At 35.4% G+C, this 21,281-nt stretch overlaps 2 protein-coding genes across 2 annotated transcripts; both read right to left on the minus strand.

Annotated features, from left to right (window-relative positions):
* Positions 1-1,642: 1,642 nt before the first annotated feature.
* On the minus strand, positions 1,643-18,698 carry LOC114531483 (scavenger receptor cysteine-rich type 1 protein M130-like). Its single transcript, XM_028553088.1, has 21 exons — positions 18,683-18,698; positions 18,045-18,380; positions 16,370-16,492; positions 15,060-15,179; positions 14,864-14,983; positions 13,645-13,761; positions 12,955-13,104; positions 12,722-12,841; positions 11,936-12,262; positions 11,442-11,567; positions 10,399-10,518; positions 10,135-10,254; positions 8,261-8,587; positions 7,902-8,024; positions 6,669-6,788; positions 5,965-6,066; positions 4,659-4,876; positions 4,322-4,447; positions 3,476-3,595; positions 2,483-2,663; positions 1,643-1,968 (listed from the first exon to the last, which is right to left on the minus strand). Exons 1-21 carry the CDS (start codon positions 18,696-18,698, stop codon positions 1,643-1,645), a joined length of 3,438 nt encoding a protein of 1,145 aa, XP_028408889.1.
* On the minus strand, positions 18,345-21,015 carry LOC114531459. Its single transcript, XM_028553069.1, has 5 exons — positions 20,933-21,015; positions 19,775-19,900; positions 19,004-19,123; positions 18,763-18,882; positions 18,345-18,380 (listed from the first exon to the last, which is right to left on the minus strand). Exons 1-4 carry the CDS (start codon positions 20,978-20,980, stop codon positions 18,772-18,774), a joined length of 405 nt encoding a protein of 134 aa, XP_028408870.1. The 5' UTR covers positions 20,981-21,015; the 3' UTR covers positions 18,345-18,380; positions 18,763-18,771.
* Between the last annotated feature and the right edge of the window lie 266 nt (positions 21,016-21,281).

Consider the following 21,281-nt stretch of genomic DNA (forward strand, 5'->3'; position numbering starts at 1 on the left):
ATCATATTCTAGCGGCACAATCGTTGGTAAACAAAGTCGGGTGCGTAAACCAATGAGCTGAATTGAAAGTATTTAACGAGTAAAATTTTATTTACAATGAATCTTACAAGGTCGGCAGTTAGCACTCAAGTTATCATGCACGACAATAAAAATCGTTGTTCGGTTGTTAGCTGCACCATTATTAGTTTAGCTGATTTGACCATTAGCAGTTGAACTGTACGATTAGAAGCCATTTTAAAATCCCAGGGGCATAAAATCTATTGAGCTTATAAACAATATGAATTTTAGAATATTAAGTGGTTGCGTTTTTTTTGATACACCCTTTTTTTGATACACCCTGTATAATCATGAATATATATTGTGTACAAAACAAAGAAAATACACGACCTTCTGGCTTGAACTCATAGTATATGAATATTAATAATATTAAAATTTGCCTCCCGTCACAACCTGACATGGCTTGCAAATTTTCTGCAGAATACAAGCACAAACAATTTAACTCCGTAAGTCGATAAAGAATAACCTTTAAGATGGTTGTGTGAAGATTGATCACGATCTGGTGCGAAATGACGCAGCCTTAGCCATTCGAACTTGCTTCAGTTATGCATACTAATATTGAATATAATCTATACGCATTACTACGCTACAATTTTGAGTTGCTTCTAAATTTCTTTAAAATAAAAAAATCAAAATTATAACTCCGTCAATCGATGGGGAATATCGCTAAGGATAGTTGTGCGAAGTTTAATTGCGATCTGATGCGAATTGATGGAGCCTTAGGCTTTTTTAAAGAGCGTCACCCCCTAACAACAACAACAATAACAACAAGAAGATTAGCCGCGTGTGGGGACCAGTTCCTCGTCCAAAAAGGTAATCTAACTTCAACACACTACTGTACGTGAATTGCTCAGCCTATGAGCAAATTTTTTGGACATTCAGAAAGATCAGGCTTTTAACTATCAGATGACATTCATGTCCCAAAGGGAGTTAATTTTCAATCATTTTAATCTTAACTCTTAGAGGTGAAAATATGCGATTTTGACTAACACTTTTCATCAGCCTCCTTTTTGCTCATTTTTCACCATTTGGTACTAAAAAGACGTACGTCATTCAATAGTTAAAAGCCTAAACTTTCCGAATGTGAAAAAATTTCGTTAATAGAATGAGTAGTTCACGCACAATAGCACGCCAAAGTTTGAATACCTTTTTTGATACACCTTGTATTAGAGTCGACATAATCTCATGAAACACCGACGTAGGATTTTTGTAAATGAACGTTTCATTTCACCGACAATTTTTGAATAAACGTAGGCATGATAAATATATAAAGAATTATCAAGCAGTTCACCGTGATGGTACGAAGCTGAAAGTCAAAGCTTCCTGTCAGCAAAGTGCAAAATTATATGCTTGATTTTAGAAACAGTCTCACTACCTGATTTCAGGCTCCTAAAACTACGGATTCTTTATTTACCCAAATTTGAAAAATACAATTTTCCTGAAATTAGAAACTACGATAACAAGCTGAGTGATACTAAAAAGTAAACTAAAAAAAATAAATTACTAGACTTATTATAGTTAAACATGCATAATGAATTGTAAAATGACTGTTGTCAAAAATCACTTTTTCATAACCTCAAATGCTCTAGCATTCAGTGACTTTATTGAGTTCACCTTGATCTATTAGCTCACATCTTTCATCACTCTCTTTGACAGTTTTGCTAACAGCTGAACCTTGATTCTTATTGTCGTCACCAATTCCAGAATGTAAATCGTCTTTTGACACCAACTGCAAGTTTTCATTATCATGGAATGTTCTTTGTGATCGTCTACGTCGTCTTCGTATCAATATTACCAGCAGTATTATTCCAAGCAATAAAAATAGACCAACAATGATATAAGCCAAGTTCGGGAAGGACAAAAATTTGTTTTCCGGTGATCCTGATTTCCTGTTGAGAATTTCTTTTTCTGCTGGTAATAAAGTAGTGGACATTATGAAGGCCCATATGCAAACACAAACAGGTTCAGTATTTTGATACTATTTTTCAGTTATTTTTTTCTGTCGTGTTACTCTATATATTATGCATATCTTGTATCCGGTTATGTTGTCAATCATTGTTGTAAGTAATTATGAATATGATACATGCAAGATGATACTCAATGAATAACGTCTACTTAATAAATTTCACAATGTAAATAACTCATTCAAACTGAAGATGGCTTATGGTTAAGTCGAAGCGTGTTTGCTATTGAAAATTTTGTTGTTTATTTCAAATGCTTAATTACTCTTGTGCTATTAAGATCATATGGTAACGTCCAAAGAATTTTGATTTTTTTGAATACAGTAATAAAATACCTTTTAAAATTTATACATCCATATCCCGACAAATAGCTACACTAAGTGTACTAATAGCTACACTAAATGTACGGTAATACTATTCTCCATTATTATATAATATTTACTATGATTGTTAAAAATAGATACCTTTACAATTATACCCATCTCCTGTGAAGCCCTCTTTGCATCTGCACTCAAACGATCCATTTGTGTTTAAACAATCCGCATTTGAATCACATGACACCTCTTGTTCGATACACTCGTTAATATCTGGAAGGAACGTGATACTTTTAACTTTGAAAAATTTATCAACACTGCTAATTGTATACTGCAAAAAAATTGAACAGAACGTTACCACGTATTATAGAGAAATGGAATCTGGATCATTCAATCTGGATTGGACTATTCTTCTATTAAACTAAATTTAAAAACTAGGAATAGTTCGAAACACCATTCCAAATTTGGAATAAAGTTTGTATGCATATAGTATAAAATTAAAAAAAAATTAAACGCTCAGAAAATGCCTCAAATATGCAAAAAATACTGGATTATTCCATATTATGTCTCAGGGTATTATTTTTGTCCAAAATTAACTGTTTCCAAAGATCTATAGCTAGTAGCCTATAATATTTTGAAGATTTTCGTAATCGCAGCGGCAACTATAAAGTAAGCAGTGAGGTGAAAATCATGATATCATACGACGATCGAAAACCTTATATCCACTGGGAAATCGAAATTATTTCTTTTGTTTTAAAAACAAACTTTTTTGAGGAAGCAAGTGCATGGTTTTAGATCTTTCTAGCTGAAATGTTAAAACTGAGTAGAAATGTTTATACAAAAGTCATGTTAAACTTGTAATGCGTAATATTATTCCTTTTTCTTTAATATAACTTACACACCTGGTCGGCAAATCCCTGTTTGATTAGAACAGCATTGATAAGATCCAACGGTGTTTTTGCACTTTGAAGTTGACGGACAGGTATATATATTTAGAGAACATTCATCGACATCTAAATTGGCAGAGTTTTGATTTTATCAAACCACCACCTCATCTTCAATATTTTCAAAAAACAATTTAATTTTATTTCTTAGTGTTAGGTTTTTATTAAAGTTATTTCACAAGTCAAAACAAGTGCTCACCGTCACATACAGTTCCATTTCCGGTGTATCCATTTTTGCATACACATTGATACGATCCGATGGTATTGGTGCAGAAAGCGTCCGAAGAACAGTTGTGAGATGATTCACATTCATTGATATCTGGGGATAAATTTAAAAATAAAATATTTAACATAATAGACACTTCCCGAATTTGCTTGATATGATAGACATTCATTGATATCTAGGGATAAATTTGAAAATAAAATGTTTTATAATTTATACTATAATATGCATGGTGTTGTATTTGCGATTGCGCCATTATGAAAAGCGATGATACAACATGTGGTCAACATGAAAAATATTTCTAAAAAACTGTTTTGTTATAATAATAATAAAAAATACACAGACGCTGGTATATTAAAACGTTATATATTTCACTATTAAAGCGCATGGGTACAAGGCTGTTCATGACAGGATTTAGGCAACTTTGGATTCCGTTATGTTCTATCACAATACCTTAAAGGCCATTTAAGCACGAGTCTTTGGGATGAAAGATTGACCACATAGAATAATATGCTATAGCAGTGCTTCCTCCAAATCCCTTCTCCCACAAAAATGTGTCTGTGTATTCTTTTGCACAGAAAACCCGCTCTCCGGTCAACCATGCATTAGAGGGCTTATGATGATTAATTTCCCGTATAACCACTTTTGGGGTTTTGCAACTTAATTCACCGCTGCAAGCTTTGTCATTTTTGCTAAAAGTGTTACCCCTTAGCTAATATTCACATACTCTCACTTCTATTCAAAAACAAAATATCATGCATGTAGGCCTGTGGGAAGATTATTATGGTTGCGTTTTTTTTATACACCCGGTATGTCACTCACCAAAGCAAGTAAACCCGTTCCCGGTAAAACCTTGTTTACATCTGCATGTAAAACCAGTGTAAGCGTCGACAATACATTGAAAATTACTCCCACAGTTGTGCAATCCCAAGGAGCAATAATCAACATCTATAAACAACAATAAATGTGGAATTTCTTTGTTATGACTAGAAAAACTGAACGTTAATTAGCAAAATAGATTGACCAGTTTATAAGAATAACGTAAAGCACCTTCAAACGAACACATTACTCCAGCATCTTTATAATGAAAGCAGTCATGGTGACCCCACCCTCCAGAAAAACAACTGGACAGTTCTTGCTCATTCCCAGCGCAATTAACCTTGTCTAGCCATATCCGTCTTTTACCAGGTGTAAATTGGCCATTGAACGCCTGAAGAGCTCTAAGAGCACCCGGATAACCAAGTTGACGACAGGCCACTTGAGCATCTCTTATATCCCAATTATTACCACAGATTGCTCCCCATTGTCCAGCATGTAATATTTCCACACGACCAGTGCCATTTGAAATTAACGGACCTTGTAACCTGATGTGTGGCTCTAATGATTTCGACAAAATAATTTGGAGAAATTTGAGAACAGGTTAGTTTAATAAACCCTCGGACCAATTTTACGGTAATATGGAGCTTTAATGCACAGGTTAAGATACCCTGGTTCCGGTGTACGGGTAGCCTTGTTTTGCTCTACGAATTTCCATCAGTGTTTCTCAATTTTTTCGAAGGTTAATTCGACAATTCTTTTCCAGTAGACTTTAGCCTCTTGAATTTGTATCATGAAACGTGCAAAAAACAAGAAATTCCAATGAACAAATTATGGCTACCCGCACCCGTATACCGGAACCGGGGTATCTAAAGCCCCGTTTACACTACACTCAATTTATCGGCACGGCACGGCTAAAATGGGTACCCGTACCCAGTTTTGTTAGTATTCAGGCTACCAAAACAAAGGCCGAGTACAGATAAAATGAGCACGGTAACCCATTTTAGCCGTGCCGTGCCAATAAATCGAGTGTAGTGTAAACGGGGCTTTAACCTCTCTATTCTCGCGTCTTGGAATTCTTTGCTTACGCCATCAGCCAAAATTTGTAGTCACCGAGTACGAGTTAATTTATATTTCTTTCATAGGATCAGATTTATTGAATTGGACGCTAGACGTTCGTTGAATTATATCAGTTTGAAAGCGATTCTCGATTACCGGTGCGAGCGAAGCGGCCTTTGAAAATCCGCCCATGTGATCGTGACGGGCCTGAAAAACAAAGGCTGAGCCGATGTGATGAAAAATCGCCTTAATACATTTCACAGGTTGCCAGCTCTTACCGATATAATTTCTTGTTTTAAATGTAAAAATTGGGAGAGCTTTGAATGCGCTGTGTAAGCGTTTGGCAACCCACCCTAGGGCCACTGCGTCATTATATTTAATGCAAAGTCGTCGCCAACTGGCAATAAATCTAACTGTCGTAGAAATTCTAACCGTCTTTAAGCACGCGTTCTTTTTACTTTCAGACATGTTTAAACTCTTCCGGAATTTGTTCTCGGGCAATGAAAACAACCCAACAAACAATAGATTACATTGCTGGCCTCGTTTTCAAGCTATTGTTTGTGTGTATTCAAAAAAATTTCTATAAGTACCTTTACAAACCGAATCTTCACAACAAAGATAAGTTCCAACTGTATTGGCACAGATGGCGTTTGCAGGACAGTTATAAATCGCCCCAGAGCATTCGTCGGCATCTAAAAGGGGTGATAGAGGGAGAGTCTATTATTTTTAGTGCGGGTCAGGTAGAAGCTACAGCGGATGCAAGTAAAGGGGCGCGTAACCATTCCGTGTGGCTAGTGCAGTGCAGAGCAGGGAAGTGAAGTGCAGTGGGTGAGGTAGTACAGTGTAACACGTTGGTCATATTCGGCAAATTTTCTCCCGGTAAAGAGGGCTCAGTTTTTCAGCGGTCTTCGCATAAAAAATTAAAAGCTTTTCGTTTTACGCCTTGCTCTCAATTTTATGTAAGTTGTCCGCTGACAATATGAGCCTGCACGAGTGGGAGAAACTTAGCTAAGTTGGACCAGCGTGTAAAATAATGTACTAGAATACAGTGCATGCAGTGCAGTGCTCGTACAATTAATAACTAATTAATACAGTAGGAGTGAAATTTTAAAATAATATCACTCATACTATTACTCCCCATGGAATGTTAATCTACAATCATGTTTACTAATCTGAACCTTCAACTACATCTAAACATGGTAAAAATAAAAAAATCAAATCTGTTTTTGTTCACACTTGCGCAACATAAAATGTTTAATTCTATTATTTGATAACGATCGAAGTATACAAGTACCTTGGCAAACACTTCCATTTTTAATGAATCCACTTTTACAATAGCATTGGTAAGATCCAAGAGTGTTGGTGCAGAGAGCGTTTGAATCACACATGTTTGCAAATGAACATTCATTGATATCTAGGATAAATATGAGGCGAGCGTTTTTTTGTTGAAATATGCAAAAACTTGACATTTTGGCAGGTCTTGATTTCGATGTGGCATTTTTCGATGTGAAAATGCATTTACTGGATATATGACTAAAATATAACTATGACAATGGGATTTTGTACATTGACGGTTAAAAAGCGTAATTGAGAGAAGATATATCCCACATTTTTTGTCCTCGTCTTTTAACAACTTTCGTGGGTACCAAATTTCAAAGCTGGATTAATCGTCGCCACCTTTTTAACAAAGATATGTTAAAATTTTTTTTTTGGTGAATTATGAATAATTGAAATTGAGATGATTCTTGGATATCATGGCTGCAATATGACCCTTTTTAAACCCGTTCTTTTCATACTTTTTTCTGCAAAATATTTCTTAGTTTGTAAACGATTCGAAACACACTTTTTTTAAATATGCTCTGTTTGGTTTTAATTTGGAAATATCTCGTCTAAATTTCATGAATTTTGAGAAAGGATTGATGTGTTTTTTTCGCAGTTTTACCCTGTAACTCAAAAGGCCTTGAAGCATTTTTTATAAGTATGCTGGGCGCATTATGACTAAAAAATCTGTCGTCACTTTAATTTTTTTTCGGGTGTTACGAGAGGTGTGTAGCTAACATTTTAAATTAGTTGAAATAAAACGTTTCTGAATTGATCCTCGCACAGGGTTGGTCTTTGAATTCGTCAGTACCTTATGGAATACAAATGTTCTTTGACTTCTTTCTATCGAACATTAAGAAACATTAGATTAAATCCGATATATTCATTCGTTTGAATATATTTTAAAGCGATTTGTTCTGCATGACGTAAGCAACTCGCATGCGATTTTAACGATAGAACTGAAAAAAGTATTAAAAAGCAAAAACCAGCTTAAAGATTATGTCATTTGAAAATGTCAAATATAAATTGTAAGAGGTCTGCCACAGACCGATCATTTACAAGATCGGAAATAGGGGAATGGAATGCAATACCACAAAAATCTCAAAAACGTTTTTCGATTAGACAATTTGAATTTGACTTATAATAAAATTATCCATCTTCGTTGCGTGATTAAATTGAAATCTAAAGGTACTTAATTGTCACTAACCATTGCAAGAAACACCGTTGCCGGTATAGCCTGGATTACATCTGCATGAAAAACCATCAGTTTCGTTAATGCATTGAGCACGAGAATTACAGTTGTGCAGTCCCGATGAACAGTAATCAACATCTATAAATATTATAATTAAAATAATTCGAATTCCATGAAGATAAGGAAACGTAGAAAGTTAATTCAGTACGGGTGCAATAAATTTAATACAATCGAAAACCGGTCATTTCACTGTTTGGCAAATTTCTTGACATTAGAAATAAGTCGCAGTAACGTTGGGTCAATGAAAAGCTTTTAATTTAAAATGAAACTTTTAAGAAATCCTACCACCCTTTCACCGTTGAATTATTTTTTACCTTCGTAAGAACATTGCACTCCAACATCGTGAATATGACTGCAGTAATCGCTATACCATGCGTTATGGCGACGTGGACAACTTTCCAAATTTTTCTCGTTTCCAGTACAATGCAGCTCTTCAAACAAAATCTGTCCTGAGCCATCAGGAACTTGCCATCCTCGAAGAGCTCTGAGAGCACCCGGATAACCAAGTTGACGACATGCAACGCGAGCATCATTTATTTCCCAATTATAACCACAGATTGTCGCCCAATCTCCGTTATGGCGCACTTCCACACGACCAGTACCATTGAATCTTAACGGTCCTCGCAATCTGACAGTAATCTCTAAAAATATTGGCATCGACATGAAGCAAACCACGTCTCATTTTAGATATAAACAAAGAAGAAAACGAAAATATAACCTAACTATTTCACATCTTGGACTGGCTTTTCTTTTTCACAGGGATGGCGGGAAGATGCAGAGGAAAAGCGGAGCAGGTTTAGTTTCGCTTTTTCGTCGTTTCCATTTACATTTGTTTATTAGCAGGGCGGACCTGGGGTAAGTCCATGCAGTCAGTCGCGCGCCTTACGTATTTTTAGATACTCAAAATTATCTTCAAATATGAATAACATCTTTCAAGGTTGGAATAAGAATTGCATAGTCCAGTTTAAAGTGTCATAGTCCAGTTTAAAGGGTTCAGTTTCAGAATTAAAAACAATATTTTTTATCCAGAGCAGCGGTAAAGCGAAAACTGAAAAAACTTGCAGAATCGAGTGGATCAGCCGGCTCATGGATAAGGCATTGGGACCTATCTCGACTGATTTGTGGAAGAGCCAGACTGGTTTGCACCTTTCAAGGGAGTCAAATCAGTCCATTTCTTGCATTGGGAATGTTCAGTTTGAATTTACGTTTGGACTGGAGAGTTTGACAATTTGCATTATATTGAAGTTTGCAATGCATTTTACAATATGCGTAATCATTATTTTTGTTATGATTAGCACGATTTTGCGAAGTTCTTTGTACGTATGTGTGTATTTTAATCGGTGCAAATGAAATATTTCGGTTCGTTTTATTTGAGGATAATGTCTGATTTGTGTTAAGTCAATTACTGCATGCTATCATAAGGAGATCCTAGGAGTACGGAGTTGTGAGTTTTGAAATCTGACCCTCGCCAGTTCTTTTAATACGGTATTTTTAAGCGGGATCTAGTGTCTCCTTAATGGGCATAGCGATGAAACATAAAATTAGCCAAAATAATCAAAATTCCGATCTGCCTAGTTAATTTTTTTCAAATTTTCTCAATCTGGACTTTGAAAAATACGTTTGAAAAAATCCTAAATCCGCCCCTCAGGATAAATTTTCATCAGACGATTGTGCTATTCTTGATACTCGTCGGCGGTATACATATACTTAAGATGACTGGTGAATGTAATCGTTAAAATGAAAAACCCCTGGTGGCAAATTAAGGTCACGCCGTGCAGCTGCCCCTGCAGCCATCTGCTCTGGCGCACAATCTCAGAAAGTATGAAAACTGAACTAAAAGATGAATTCGCATGATTCTGTTTTTCTTAAGTAATACACGAGTAAATAGGGCGATTTAGCACGAGGACGTTAACGTCAAAAACGACGTCGAGATAACAAATAAATGGCGTAAAGCGCCCCAATATGGACAGGCCACATGCAGCATTTACTTGCCATTTTCACGTCGTCATTGACGTTCACGTCCTCGTGCTAGATCGCCCTAATATAGTGCATGAACGTGTCAATATTCACCTTTCACTAAAATAATTTTGGTTCTTAAGACCCCAGGCACAGATTTTCGCATATGTAGGTTTAAAAGACGGTATAATTATGGTAAAGAGAGTATATGTTTAGGCATTGTTTTATTTACCTCGGCAAGTCACATTACTTCCACCAGATTGTCTCAAGCAACATTCATATGAGCCAACAATGTTTCTGCAAGTTGCTGTTGCACGACAGTAGTGCGCGGAATTAGAACACTCGTCATAATCTAAGAAGCATTTGGCAGATTATTATTGAAATTATCATAAACGTTTCTACTTCATCGTGATCCAAAAATAAACTATTCAAAAGTGGCGGAAACTGCATACAGATTCCTGTTGTATTGTTTTTTTTATCTGAAAAGTCGAAATACCTTCGCAAACAGTCCCATTTGCAATAAATCCACCTTTACATGTGCATTGGTAAGATCCAGGAGTGTTGATGCAAAGAGCGTTCGAATAACAGATGTGAGGTGATGAGCATTCATTGATATCTTTAGGTTAAATTTATAAATCTGCTAATTATCATAATAAAAAAGTTTAGGCTAACTTTCTCGTATTCAACATGTTCTCGTTGAACATATATCTCATTCAAAATCAGTTTGCATGCATGTACAGTTTAGCTAGTTTGAAAACACGAAATCTGCAACGCAACGTCGCCCTTGTTTAAAACAAAGTTTCGCAGTGTTTATCTATACGTCCCATATTGTTGATAAAGCAACTGGATCCAATATTTTCGTAATAGTCAGATCTATACATAAGAATTCAATTGTTACGTCAAGTTGACGGGCAATGCCAAACTCAGCACGCTAGCTGCTTTGTTCGTCGTCCTTCTTCTTATCCCATTCTTCGAAAAGCGAGTTTTCCATTAAAATGCACAAAATCGATAATATAGACAGGTTGGAAATTAAATCACTCGCTATTCTCTCAGTTCGCGAAACTTTGTTTTAAACAATAGCGACGTAGCGTCGTAGAAAGCATAGCAAAGGATTAATTTTCTCGAATTGGACGAAAGCTTTCGAACACTGCGCAATGTCCCGAAATTTCTCGTTCATTGTATGGTCAGCGCGCGTGCCTTTATTTGCATGTCAACAAAACACTCACAAAGTCTTTAAATGACAGCCTGCAGCGAAGCTTGGATCTTGAATGCAGCAATCAATGAACACAGATTAAATATGTTGGAGAATTTATACTCCTGTTTTGTTTACAAATATGCACTTGCATGTCATACAATGAACTCGAAATTTCAATATCGCACTCGGCCTAAGGCCTCAATATTAATTTTAATTTTTTTTGTTTATTTTGTGTTCCGCGCGTGCGTTTTTTGTGAACAAAACACTCACAACAGTCTCCAACCCTTAATTATTAGCAACCGTCAAGACAGAATTATTATTTTATAGCTGTATACATCACAAACCATTGCAAGAAAAGCCAGTTCCAGTATAACCTTGATTACATTTGCACGAGAAGCCACCATCAACAGTTGTAATACACTCAGCATTTCTATGACAGCTGTGCAATCCGGTGGAACAATAATCAACACCTGAATACAATATTGAATGCAAAAGTTGAAAGAAATATATTTCAAACATTGCGACCAGGTTTTATCAAACCTGTTTAGCTTAAACGATTGATAGTTAAATAACACTCTTACATCTTCCTTAAATGAGTCAACTTCAATATTATAATTATGCACTGAATATGTAGTTGTAAACTGTATATCATATAATTATTGTAAACAGTATATAAATCATTAAGGTTAAAAAAATTAATTTGATATGCCCGTTAAATAAAACGATAGAATTGCTTTCTATTTTGAACTTAGCCTCCTTTTAAGCTAAACGGGCTTGATATACACCGGCACCATACACCTATTATACTATTTATATAAGTACTGATTGTTAATCTTACCTTTTACACCACACTCTACTCCGGCATCTTTATAATGGTGACAGTAAACTTTACGTGCGACCCAGTCAATACCAGGACAACTAGATAAATTATTCTCACGACCTGTGCATTCAAGCTTGTTTAACCATATCTTACCAAAACCATCGGGCACTTCATGACGGGGCAATGTTCGAATAGCACCAGGGAAACCAAGTTGACGACATACTACTTGAGCATCATGTATATCCCAATTAATATCACAGATTGTTCCCCATTGTCCATCATGGTATACTTCAACACGGCCAGTATTATTTGAAATTAATGGTCCTTCTAACTTTATCGAGGGTTCTGATGGTTCGAGTAATGCCGGATAAATGTAAAAAATAAAAAAGCTTTCCTATTAATTTAGTAAGACCGTACAGTGCATGGGCTAAGACACTACGCGGCAAAAATGAATTTCTTATTTTAGGAAATATTCTCTTTGTTTGAGAAATATGTTAGAAAATGTTTTCTTAAGAAAATGGAAGTCACGAGACAAGAAATAGGGTCTTTGCATTATTACTATAACTTTAAGAGGAACACAGATCTATATATAGAAGGAACTAGACTGAGTTCCGAAACATCAACTGCTCGAACCGTCTTGACCTAGTTGCTCAGTTGGAAGAGCATGGGACTAGCAAACCAAAGGTTGCGGTTTCGATTCCCACCGATAAGCTGATCCTTAAGTTTACCCGGTTGGTGACTCAGAGTAGCAATATCACAAATATATATATCACAACATACATTTCATATTGAAGTTTTATTTACCTTTGCAAGTCGATTCGTTTCTTCCAGGTTCACCAATACAGCATAGAAAAGATCCTGGGATGTTGGAGCAATATTCGACTGAAGGACACCTGGCAGTAGACTGAGAGCACTCATTGATGTCTATACCAGATAAAGAAGTTTGAATTTATGTTCACGTTAGATATTCACCTGGGTTGAGCTTAGATATAGACACTATGATCTGAGGGTGTATAATTATGAAGGTAACCTCAAACCTTGGCAAATGGTTCCATTCCCAGTATATCCAACATTGCATGTGCATCGATAAGATCCGTAATTATTGACGCAACTGGCATTTGGATGACAGCTGTCAGGCGACAAGCATTCATTCATATCTAGGGATGTATACTGGAAATTAATATTCCCTATAAATAATACATGAGGGAGAAAGTTAACGTTATAATTTGGGTAAAATTCAAAAAACATTTAACAGCCAAGATCTTCCGTTGTTAATGGAAACAACACAAGCAGTTTACAGCATTGCTGGTGATGCAAGGTAGGTTAACTTGGTAAAAAGCCAGATCTGTTTTCACGCAAAATAAATGATAATCTTCGCGGCCAAATACGACATTTTTTATAAGTTAACAACTGGTGGGTTTTCAGCCTGGACGTTTATCTAACCTACATGCATGCATGCATGCAGACATAAATAAAGAAAACATATACGTATGCGTTTTAGTGCCACGTATACCTCTGCTGTTTAATATGTGAAAATATGACCCGCCGCAATGGCCAGGCGACTGACCTATTTTATTCCTGCATTGAAACATTGTGGAAAACAAACGTTTGCCTTTACATTCCGGTTGTGATTTGATGAACCGTAAGCTAGGTCATTGTTAATTTCTGCAACTTTTAACGAAAATAAACCATGCAGTCCTTCATTTAAGATGATTTATGCGACTCACCATCACAAGAGGCGCCGGTAAAACCTTGATTACATCTGCATGTAAAACCACTGTCAGTTTTAATACATCGAGAGTTACCGCTACAGTTGTGCAATCCCAAGGAGCAATAATCAACATCTATAAACAATAATGAAAATGTAGAAGACTAAAAAGAGGAAACTCACTTTGTATGTTTATCATACGACATTCTTCTCGGCAGAAATATCAAATTAGTTTATTAAAAATCAGAGACTATTTAAAAAAATCACCAAATTTTGAAAGCTATTACAGATGTTTGATTACCAGTAATATAAAATACACTACTGTCAATAATATTCACTTCATTGAAAATAGAGACAACTAGATAAGAACATTGCACAGTTTTTTGGCACTTTCGTGCAATATCTGAGTAGCCGTTTACATGATTTCAGTTACCCGGGATTAAACGTGTGAGATGATTTTGAGGTATTGAAATAAGTCTCTATGAGAGCAAACAAGTATAATTATGTTATTACAAAACCTATAACCAAGCTGACGACATGCAACGCGAGCATCATCTATGTCCCAATTATTATAACAAATTTTTCCCCATTTTCCTGAATAGAATATTTCAACAATTATTTGGGACAACACACGCCGCAAGGACGATAGCTACGATGCTGTTGTATCAAGCCTTAAGCGGTGTTTAGGTTTAAAGTAGATATCAGGCAAAAATTTTTTTTTGACTTGAATACAAATATGTTTACAACAACATATTTTAGTGCATAATATTGAGCTGATAAATTTATTTCACTGCTTTTTCCCGCCCTGCGCGTCAGTTGTCTTACTACACGCCTTTGCCATGGCGAATTTTGAAGTGGGCTTGGCGAAACAAATTCAACAACCAACCATTTTGGCAATATCTTAATAAAAAGCTTACTTGTTTTACAATATAGACATAGACTGATTATTTTTATTTTTGTGTTTAGATGTTTTTTACTACGTTCCATAATTCGATGTTTCGTCATTTTGCCTTCAAGTTGACTTATATATAAACATAGTTATTAGAAAACGACGGTCTTTCATTTCACCTAGTTGGGAGAATAAGACCTAGGTTTTTTCAATTTTCTTGGAATAAAAACATTATTGGGATTTTTATAACGTAGTTCCTGGTACAGGTAATTTTAAAATTTACCAAATTCTGAATAATAAAATTGTAAGTTTAAGACCCTGAAATAAATCAATAACAATTTACGGTCACCTCTGCAAATAGAACTATTTCCAGAATTTTTTGTTCTACAGCATTGATAGGATCCATTTGTGTTGGTGCAATTCGTCTCTGAAGGACACTTGTGAGTTGAATCAGAACATTCATCGACGTCTACGAACAAACAAAATTATTTTTATTAAAGAACAAAGGAAATCTAATTTGCTAGAAAGAATAATAATGCAAATACCTTGGCAATTGGTTCCATTTCCAGTAAATCCACCATTACATGTGCATCGATAAGACCCTTGAGTGTTCGTGCAAAAAGCTTCGGAATGACAGTTGTTTACTGTTGAACACTCATTGATGTCTAGGGAAACATATTATAATGAAATTACCAGAATGGCATGATGGGAATGTAATACAATACACCAATATGAGTTTTTCTTGCTTTCTAATGTGTTAATTACTAATTGTACGACGAAACATCGCTTATAGTCATTTGTTTAAACAGAGGGGACTTTTGGTCGACGCTGCATTAAAAAATCGCAGGCTCACGGCCACCGAACCGAAAAAATTGGTAATAAAACATATATTTAAATGCGAGGCGATTTTTATGTTGGACTATTTTTAACTATGTGCTGTAAGAACATGATATGTTCGGCTTTTGGATCTTAAGTAAATCCTTGGAATTACCACTACATGAAGAATTTTTATACTAACAGCCAAAAAATTAAAATAGAACATTATAATTAAGAATTTAACTGAGAAACTGTTTTTCGGTTTGTTCACGGTGGGTAAACTGGGAGCAAGGACCAAGCATAGCCTATGAGATAATGGAGTTTAATTCCTAACACTGCATGGTTAGTATGGTTAACAATTTATCATACTTTTTATGACTTTTTTTCTTAAATTCAGCGCCCTCAAAGTAAAATTTAGCCCGCGACCATTTCGAACAAGAGACGATAACTTATTGCATTTCTGCATTACAATCGTTCACATTTAAAGACGGGTTACAGCGGCTTCTGCGCATCTGTAACGTTCTGCTCATATCAGGGGACTCCATGGTTTAGAATTTGTTCAAATTTCGTAGATTTTGAATTTCTTTGAACAAAAACTTTACCTGTTACTCATTCAGAAATATTGCAAACTGAAAAGGTCATAAAATATTCCCACATGGCAGGATATAGCGATTCAATACAACCTGGCTTAAAGACGCTGTTATAGCTAGGCTATGCAATTCCCTTGCAAATTGTAATTTATTTATAATTAATTTTTGAAGGATTCTAATTTTTAAACAGTGTTGAAAACTTTAGATGCCTCAAGAGTAGAATTGCATTGCAAGGTGCAATGAAAGTTGCATAGTGTAACCCGATACGACTTCTATCGAAAATTAATCATGCAGTGCTACATTTATACATTCCATAATTATACATACGCAAGTTCAGATGAACATATCCAATCTCCAACTCACAAGATATAATTTATTGTAAATTATTGAAATATGAGAAAAATTATCGACTGAACTCAGACTTTTGACCCAAACTGTATATGACTAACCGGAACATGTAAAGTCGTCCCCGGTAAAACCTTGATCACATATGCATTTAACACCATTGTCAGTGTTAACACATTGGAAATTCATCCCACATTGGTACAATCCCAAGGAGCAATAATCGAGATCTATAAACAATAATGAAAATTTCAGAGGAATCTCACTTTGTACGTTTATCACTGCATTGACTACAATAATATGATTACATTATTAAAAATCAGATCACTTAAAAACAAAATTCGACCAAATTTTTCAAACAATTACAAAGGTTTGATTAGCAGTAATGTAAATACAATATACTTGAGATCTTTTTCGCATAACAAGGGTGCACCGCTGACCTCTGGTTTAATTATAAATTATTGTCAACCATTTGCCTCATTCTTGACTTACATACTCAATATAAAGCTGAAAGTTCCCTTTGTTTTAAGAGGAAATTTTTTTTATGATTTTTTATCTCGTGTATTTTGGCTGGAACACAAAATCATTTCTGCATACCACTCAAAATAATTTATTTTACTTTTATTCTTAAGATTGTGTTGCCGGTGAACTTAGTTTGGAACTATATTTGTGATTGCAAAACACCAAACGACAATATATATATGTCGCCCTCTCGGTGCATTTTGGTGTGCTATTATCTACTAGACTTGGATTTCTATTTCATTCAACTCCCCAAATCTTTCCGCCATTTTGTTTACTTTCTCTACTAGACAGATATGAGCTAATATATATATATACATATATATATATATATATATATATATATATATATATATATATATATATATATATATATATATATATATATATATATATATAAATATAATTTATATATATATATATATATGGAGGGACTAAACTGGTAAATAATAGATTTATTTCTTTATCGCGGTCCGAATTCATATTTTAGAGTTCTGGGCTATTTTAGAATTCATATTTAGGGCTCTGTGCTTTTAAATCTCGCGCGGTCCGTACGGCTTCATTCAGACCGCTTGCGTAGCCAATCAGATTGCAGGAAATGCTAAAATATGAATTCGGACCGCAAGAAAAAAAACTTCTCTTAATTCCTTTGTTTATTTACAAGTCAGCACTGATTTCAAACATTATGTCCAAAAACTTTAAATTATAAAGTTAAAATATCTTTAAAGAAATATTTTTAAGAGGCGAGTTTTGAAACATGTGAGAAAAAGACATAAAACTACCAATGCAGGCTCTACCGACTGGTTAACGATCGAACTGAGAATCAACTATATAGATTATGTGCAAATACCCTGTTAAATTCAAAGCTTTTTGAAGGAGGCAATAAATGTTTTAAAGACTATATAATAAAAACATGAAATGTCATTCAAACTAATCATGCAGAACAAAGGTGATAAGATTAATAAATTGAAATACATAATTATTTTTAAAGCTTAAATTTGCGTGTATTTAATCGTAAAATGGACAAAATATTTTACTTGGAAGCCTTCTTGCTTAGTTATGGTATTGTAGCTTAAGTCAATAATCCACAAAGTCCCCATCCCCGAAAGAGGTTTAAATTCGATTAAACAAATTTAGAGATTGTAAAAAAGAAGATGAATTCGCAATTCCATCAAAACATTGAACTTGAGTTGTTGGAATTGTAATACTGCGTAAGATAATCACACTAAGGTTAAAATTAAAACACGTGAAAAATAAACGTACCTCCAGAAGTACATCCCACTCCAGCATCTTCCGAATGATCGCAGTCATGACTTCCCCATCCTACATCATCGTTGTGAGGACAACTTTCTAGGTTTTGTTCAGTCCCAGTACAACCAACTTCGTCCAACCAAATCTGTCCTGAACCAGAAGGAACATCTCGTCCTCGAAGAGCTCTAAGAGCATTCCAATAACCAAGTTGACGACATGCAACTCGAGCGTCATTTATGTCCCAATTATCATCACAAATTGTTCCCCATATTCCCAAATATAAGATTTCCACACGGCCAGTACCATTTAGCCTGGATGGTCCTCGTAACCTAATTGACTTATCTAAAACTGTGGCAATGAAAGTTAGAAAATACTGCGGAAAACACACCTCCCACTAAATAACTACCACAATTAACCCCATGAACGAAATTTTATAATATATTATGGCAAAATTAAGAACTTTGCAGAAATTTAAGAACTTTTTTGCCTTAATTCTTTAATCTGTCGTATCGCAACTTTGATCTTCCACCAGCAATTTTCAAAGTAAAATTGCGCAAATGCAACAATCAACGATTTTAGTAGCAGCTTCATCCAGGCTTTTTTTTACACTTAATTCCATTTCTATATCGTCAAAAAAGGTGTTCCAGTACAGACATGGGTAGTCATAATGGACTGCCTTTATTTACATCATTACTACAAAGACAGATATAGGTATTGCATGTACAATCACCTCTGCAAATCAAACCATTTCCAGAATTTTGTGTTCTACAGCATAGATAGGATCCTTTAGTATTGGCGCAAATTGTCCTTGAAGGACAGTTGTGTCTTGACTCAGAACATTCATCTTTGTCTAATAAGCAAATATGTTAAATGTTCAGTTGCCATGCAGACCAAACCTGTACACCTCGATAATTGTCCGGAGTTTTTTTGCTGAGAAAAGAAAATTTCTCCGGAAATAATCACGCAAATACCTTGGCAAATGGTTCCATTTCCAGTAAATCCAGCATTACATGTGCATCGATAAGACCCATAAGTGTTCGTGCAAAAGGCATCCGAATGACAGTTGTTTCCTGTTGAACATTCATCTTTGTCTAGATATAAGATATTACCACACGTCATTGCTCTAATAGAAATTTGTAGTTCATTTTATTGATAATTTAATTCATGATATCAAAATTTATGGTATAAAAAATGCGGCGTTGCGTAGCTACCACCAGTGAACTCTAAAAATACTGGAACAATAACTTGGCCGCCATCTTTGAAGCCTAGCTAATTCAAGGCCGTCATGAAGACCGAGAGTTGAAATTGCACACCAAAACAACGCTGGTTTTTATACACAAAAAATCATCTGAACAAAAATGAAGGCTCAAAACAAAGTAGTGGCACATAAATTTTACTAGAAGCATGTTTCTCTAAGGTGGAAAGGTTTAGCCCTATTATTTTTTCTGTAGTTGAAGGCAAAGTTTTTTTCGGCCCGTCAAATTTTCTTAAATGCTGGTACCTCACCAGTTTTACTGTTAGGTGTTGCAGATTGCTCAGATCTATCTAGAAAGGATGAATTCGTTGTTCAAAGTTGAATTTGTCAATTAAAAGAAGTACTTTTATTGCAAATTGCTGATAAAAAATATAATTTTTCAGTTATTTCTCACTCTTCCATGCTCGCTCCAGATCTTTTGTAGCCGTACGCGTATTTTGATTTAATAGCGCTTCTACTCGTTCTATTACCATTATACATCACTCACCATAGCAGGAAAGGTCGTTCCGGCCGGTAAAACCTTTCTTACATCTGCATGTAAAACCATTGTTAGTGCTGATACATTTAGAATTACGTCCACAGTTGTGCAATCCCAAGGAGCAATAATCGACAGCTAAAAAAACCAAAAACACAGAAGAGACTGAAGAATAAAGAGATAATGATCTCATAATGTATGTTTATCACATGCTTATCATTGCCCTGACAGGCAGAAATGAACTTTGTATATATAGCTTAGCTTAGAACAGAATTCTAAGAATTATAATCTGGCTGTCGGCCAGGACTAGATAATTATATCAACACCCCAATTGATATGATGCATGGTTACGCTACTTTCCCTCCCACATAAGGGGAAGTTGCTAAGCATAATCGTGAGGGAAAAGATCAAATTTATTCCCGAGTGTGGATCACATGCACATACACTTGTGATTCAAGATCACTGTTTTTCCACGCTAATGCGCGCTCACTACGGCGTTTAAATTTATAATACAGAAAAAAATCAGCCAAAGAAGTAGAAATTCATAATATAGACTTTTACGGTGACGTCTGAGGAAAACGGCTAGGCTGCTAATAAAACTGTGTTTTAACTCCACTATCTTGAAGTGAGAAACAATTTCGCTAAATTAAAAACGTTCTCAGTGGTAAATACATACAGCGAACATAAAACACATACGGAGCTGAGATTTGCTGCTTTCATTGCTAAATACACAAGAAATAGTTCATTTCTTTCCTACAGTATTTACTGCGGAACATCACAAGATTATTTGGTAGAACGTTTGTATTATTTAGGCGAAATTGCCGCACACTTAAAGATAGTTGAGTTAAGAACAAAGTTTATTAGCATTGTTGGCTTTGCCGTGAACGTCAAGATGAAGGTCTCCTTTTCGAAGCTCATAATTCCGTGGATTCAATGTGTTACATGATACCAATGTCTCAATGATTTAATGTGATACATCATACGTAACAAATGGATCAAAATCAATTGACACTTTCTCTATGATTGACGACATTTTTGAATATAACAAAATTGCATTCTCAAGTCAAGCTTCGGTATGGTAGTTGAAGTCGAAAATTTAGTTTTGGAAATGATTTTCTGCTTGATCCTATAAATAAAGGCATAATTAATCTGAGTGATAATCTCTTTTACCTTGAGAAGTACACTCCACCCCAGCATCTCTATAATGTCTGCAGCCATGATTTCGCCATCTCCACATCTGGTGAGGGCAATTTTCTAGATTTTTCTCATTTCCAGCACAACCAACTTGCAGTAACCAAATCTCTCCGTAACCATCAGGAACTTCCCGTCCCCGAAGAGCCCTGAGAGCATTCCGATAACCAAGTTGACGACATGCAACGCGGGCATCATTTATATCCCAATCTTCGTCACAGATTGTTCCCCATTTTCCGGAATGTAATATTTCCACACGGCCAGTGCCATTTATCTTTAATGGTCCTTGTAACCTGAGAGTTCTGTCTAAAAATTGTGGGAATGAAAG

This window comes from Dendronephthya gigantea, unplaced genomic scaffold (genome assembly GCF_004324835.1).
Source record: "Dendronephthya gigantea isolate DGI-Jeju-01 unplaced genomic scaffold, DenGig_1.0 000072F, whole genome shotgun sequence".
Lineage (NCBI taxonomy): Eukaryota > Metazoa > Cnidaria > Anthozoa > Malacalcyonacea > Nephtheidae > Dendronephthya > Dendronephthya gigantea.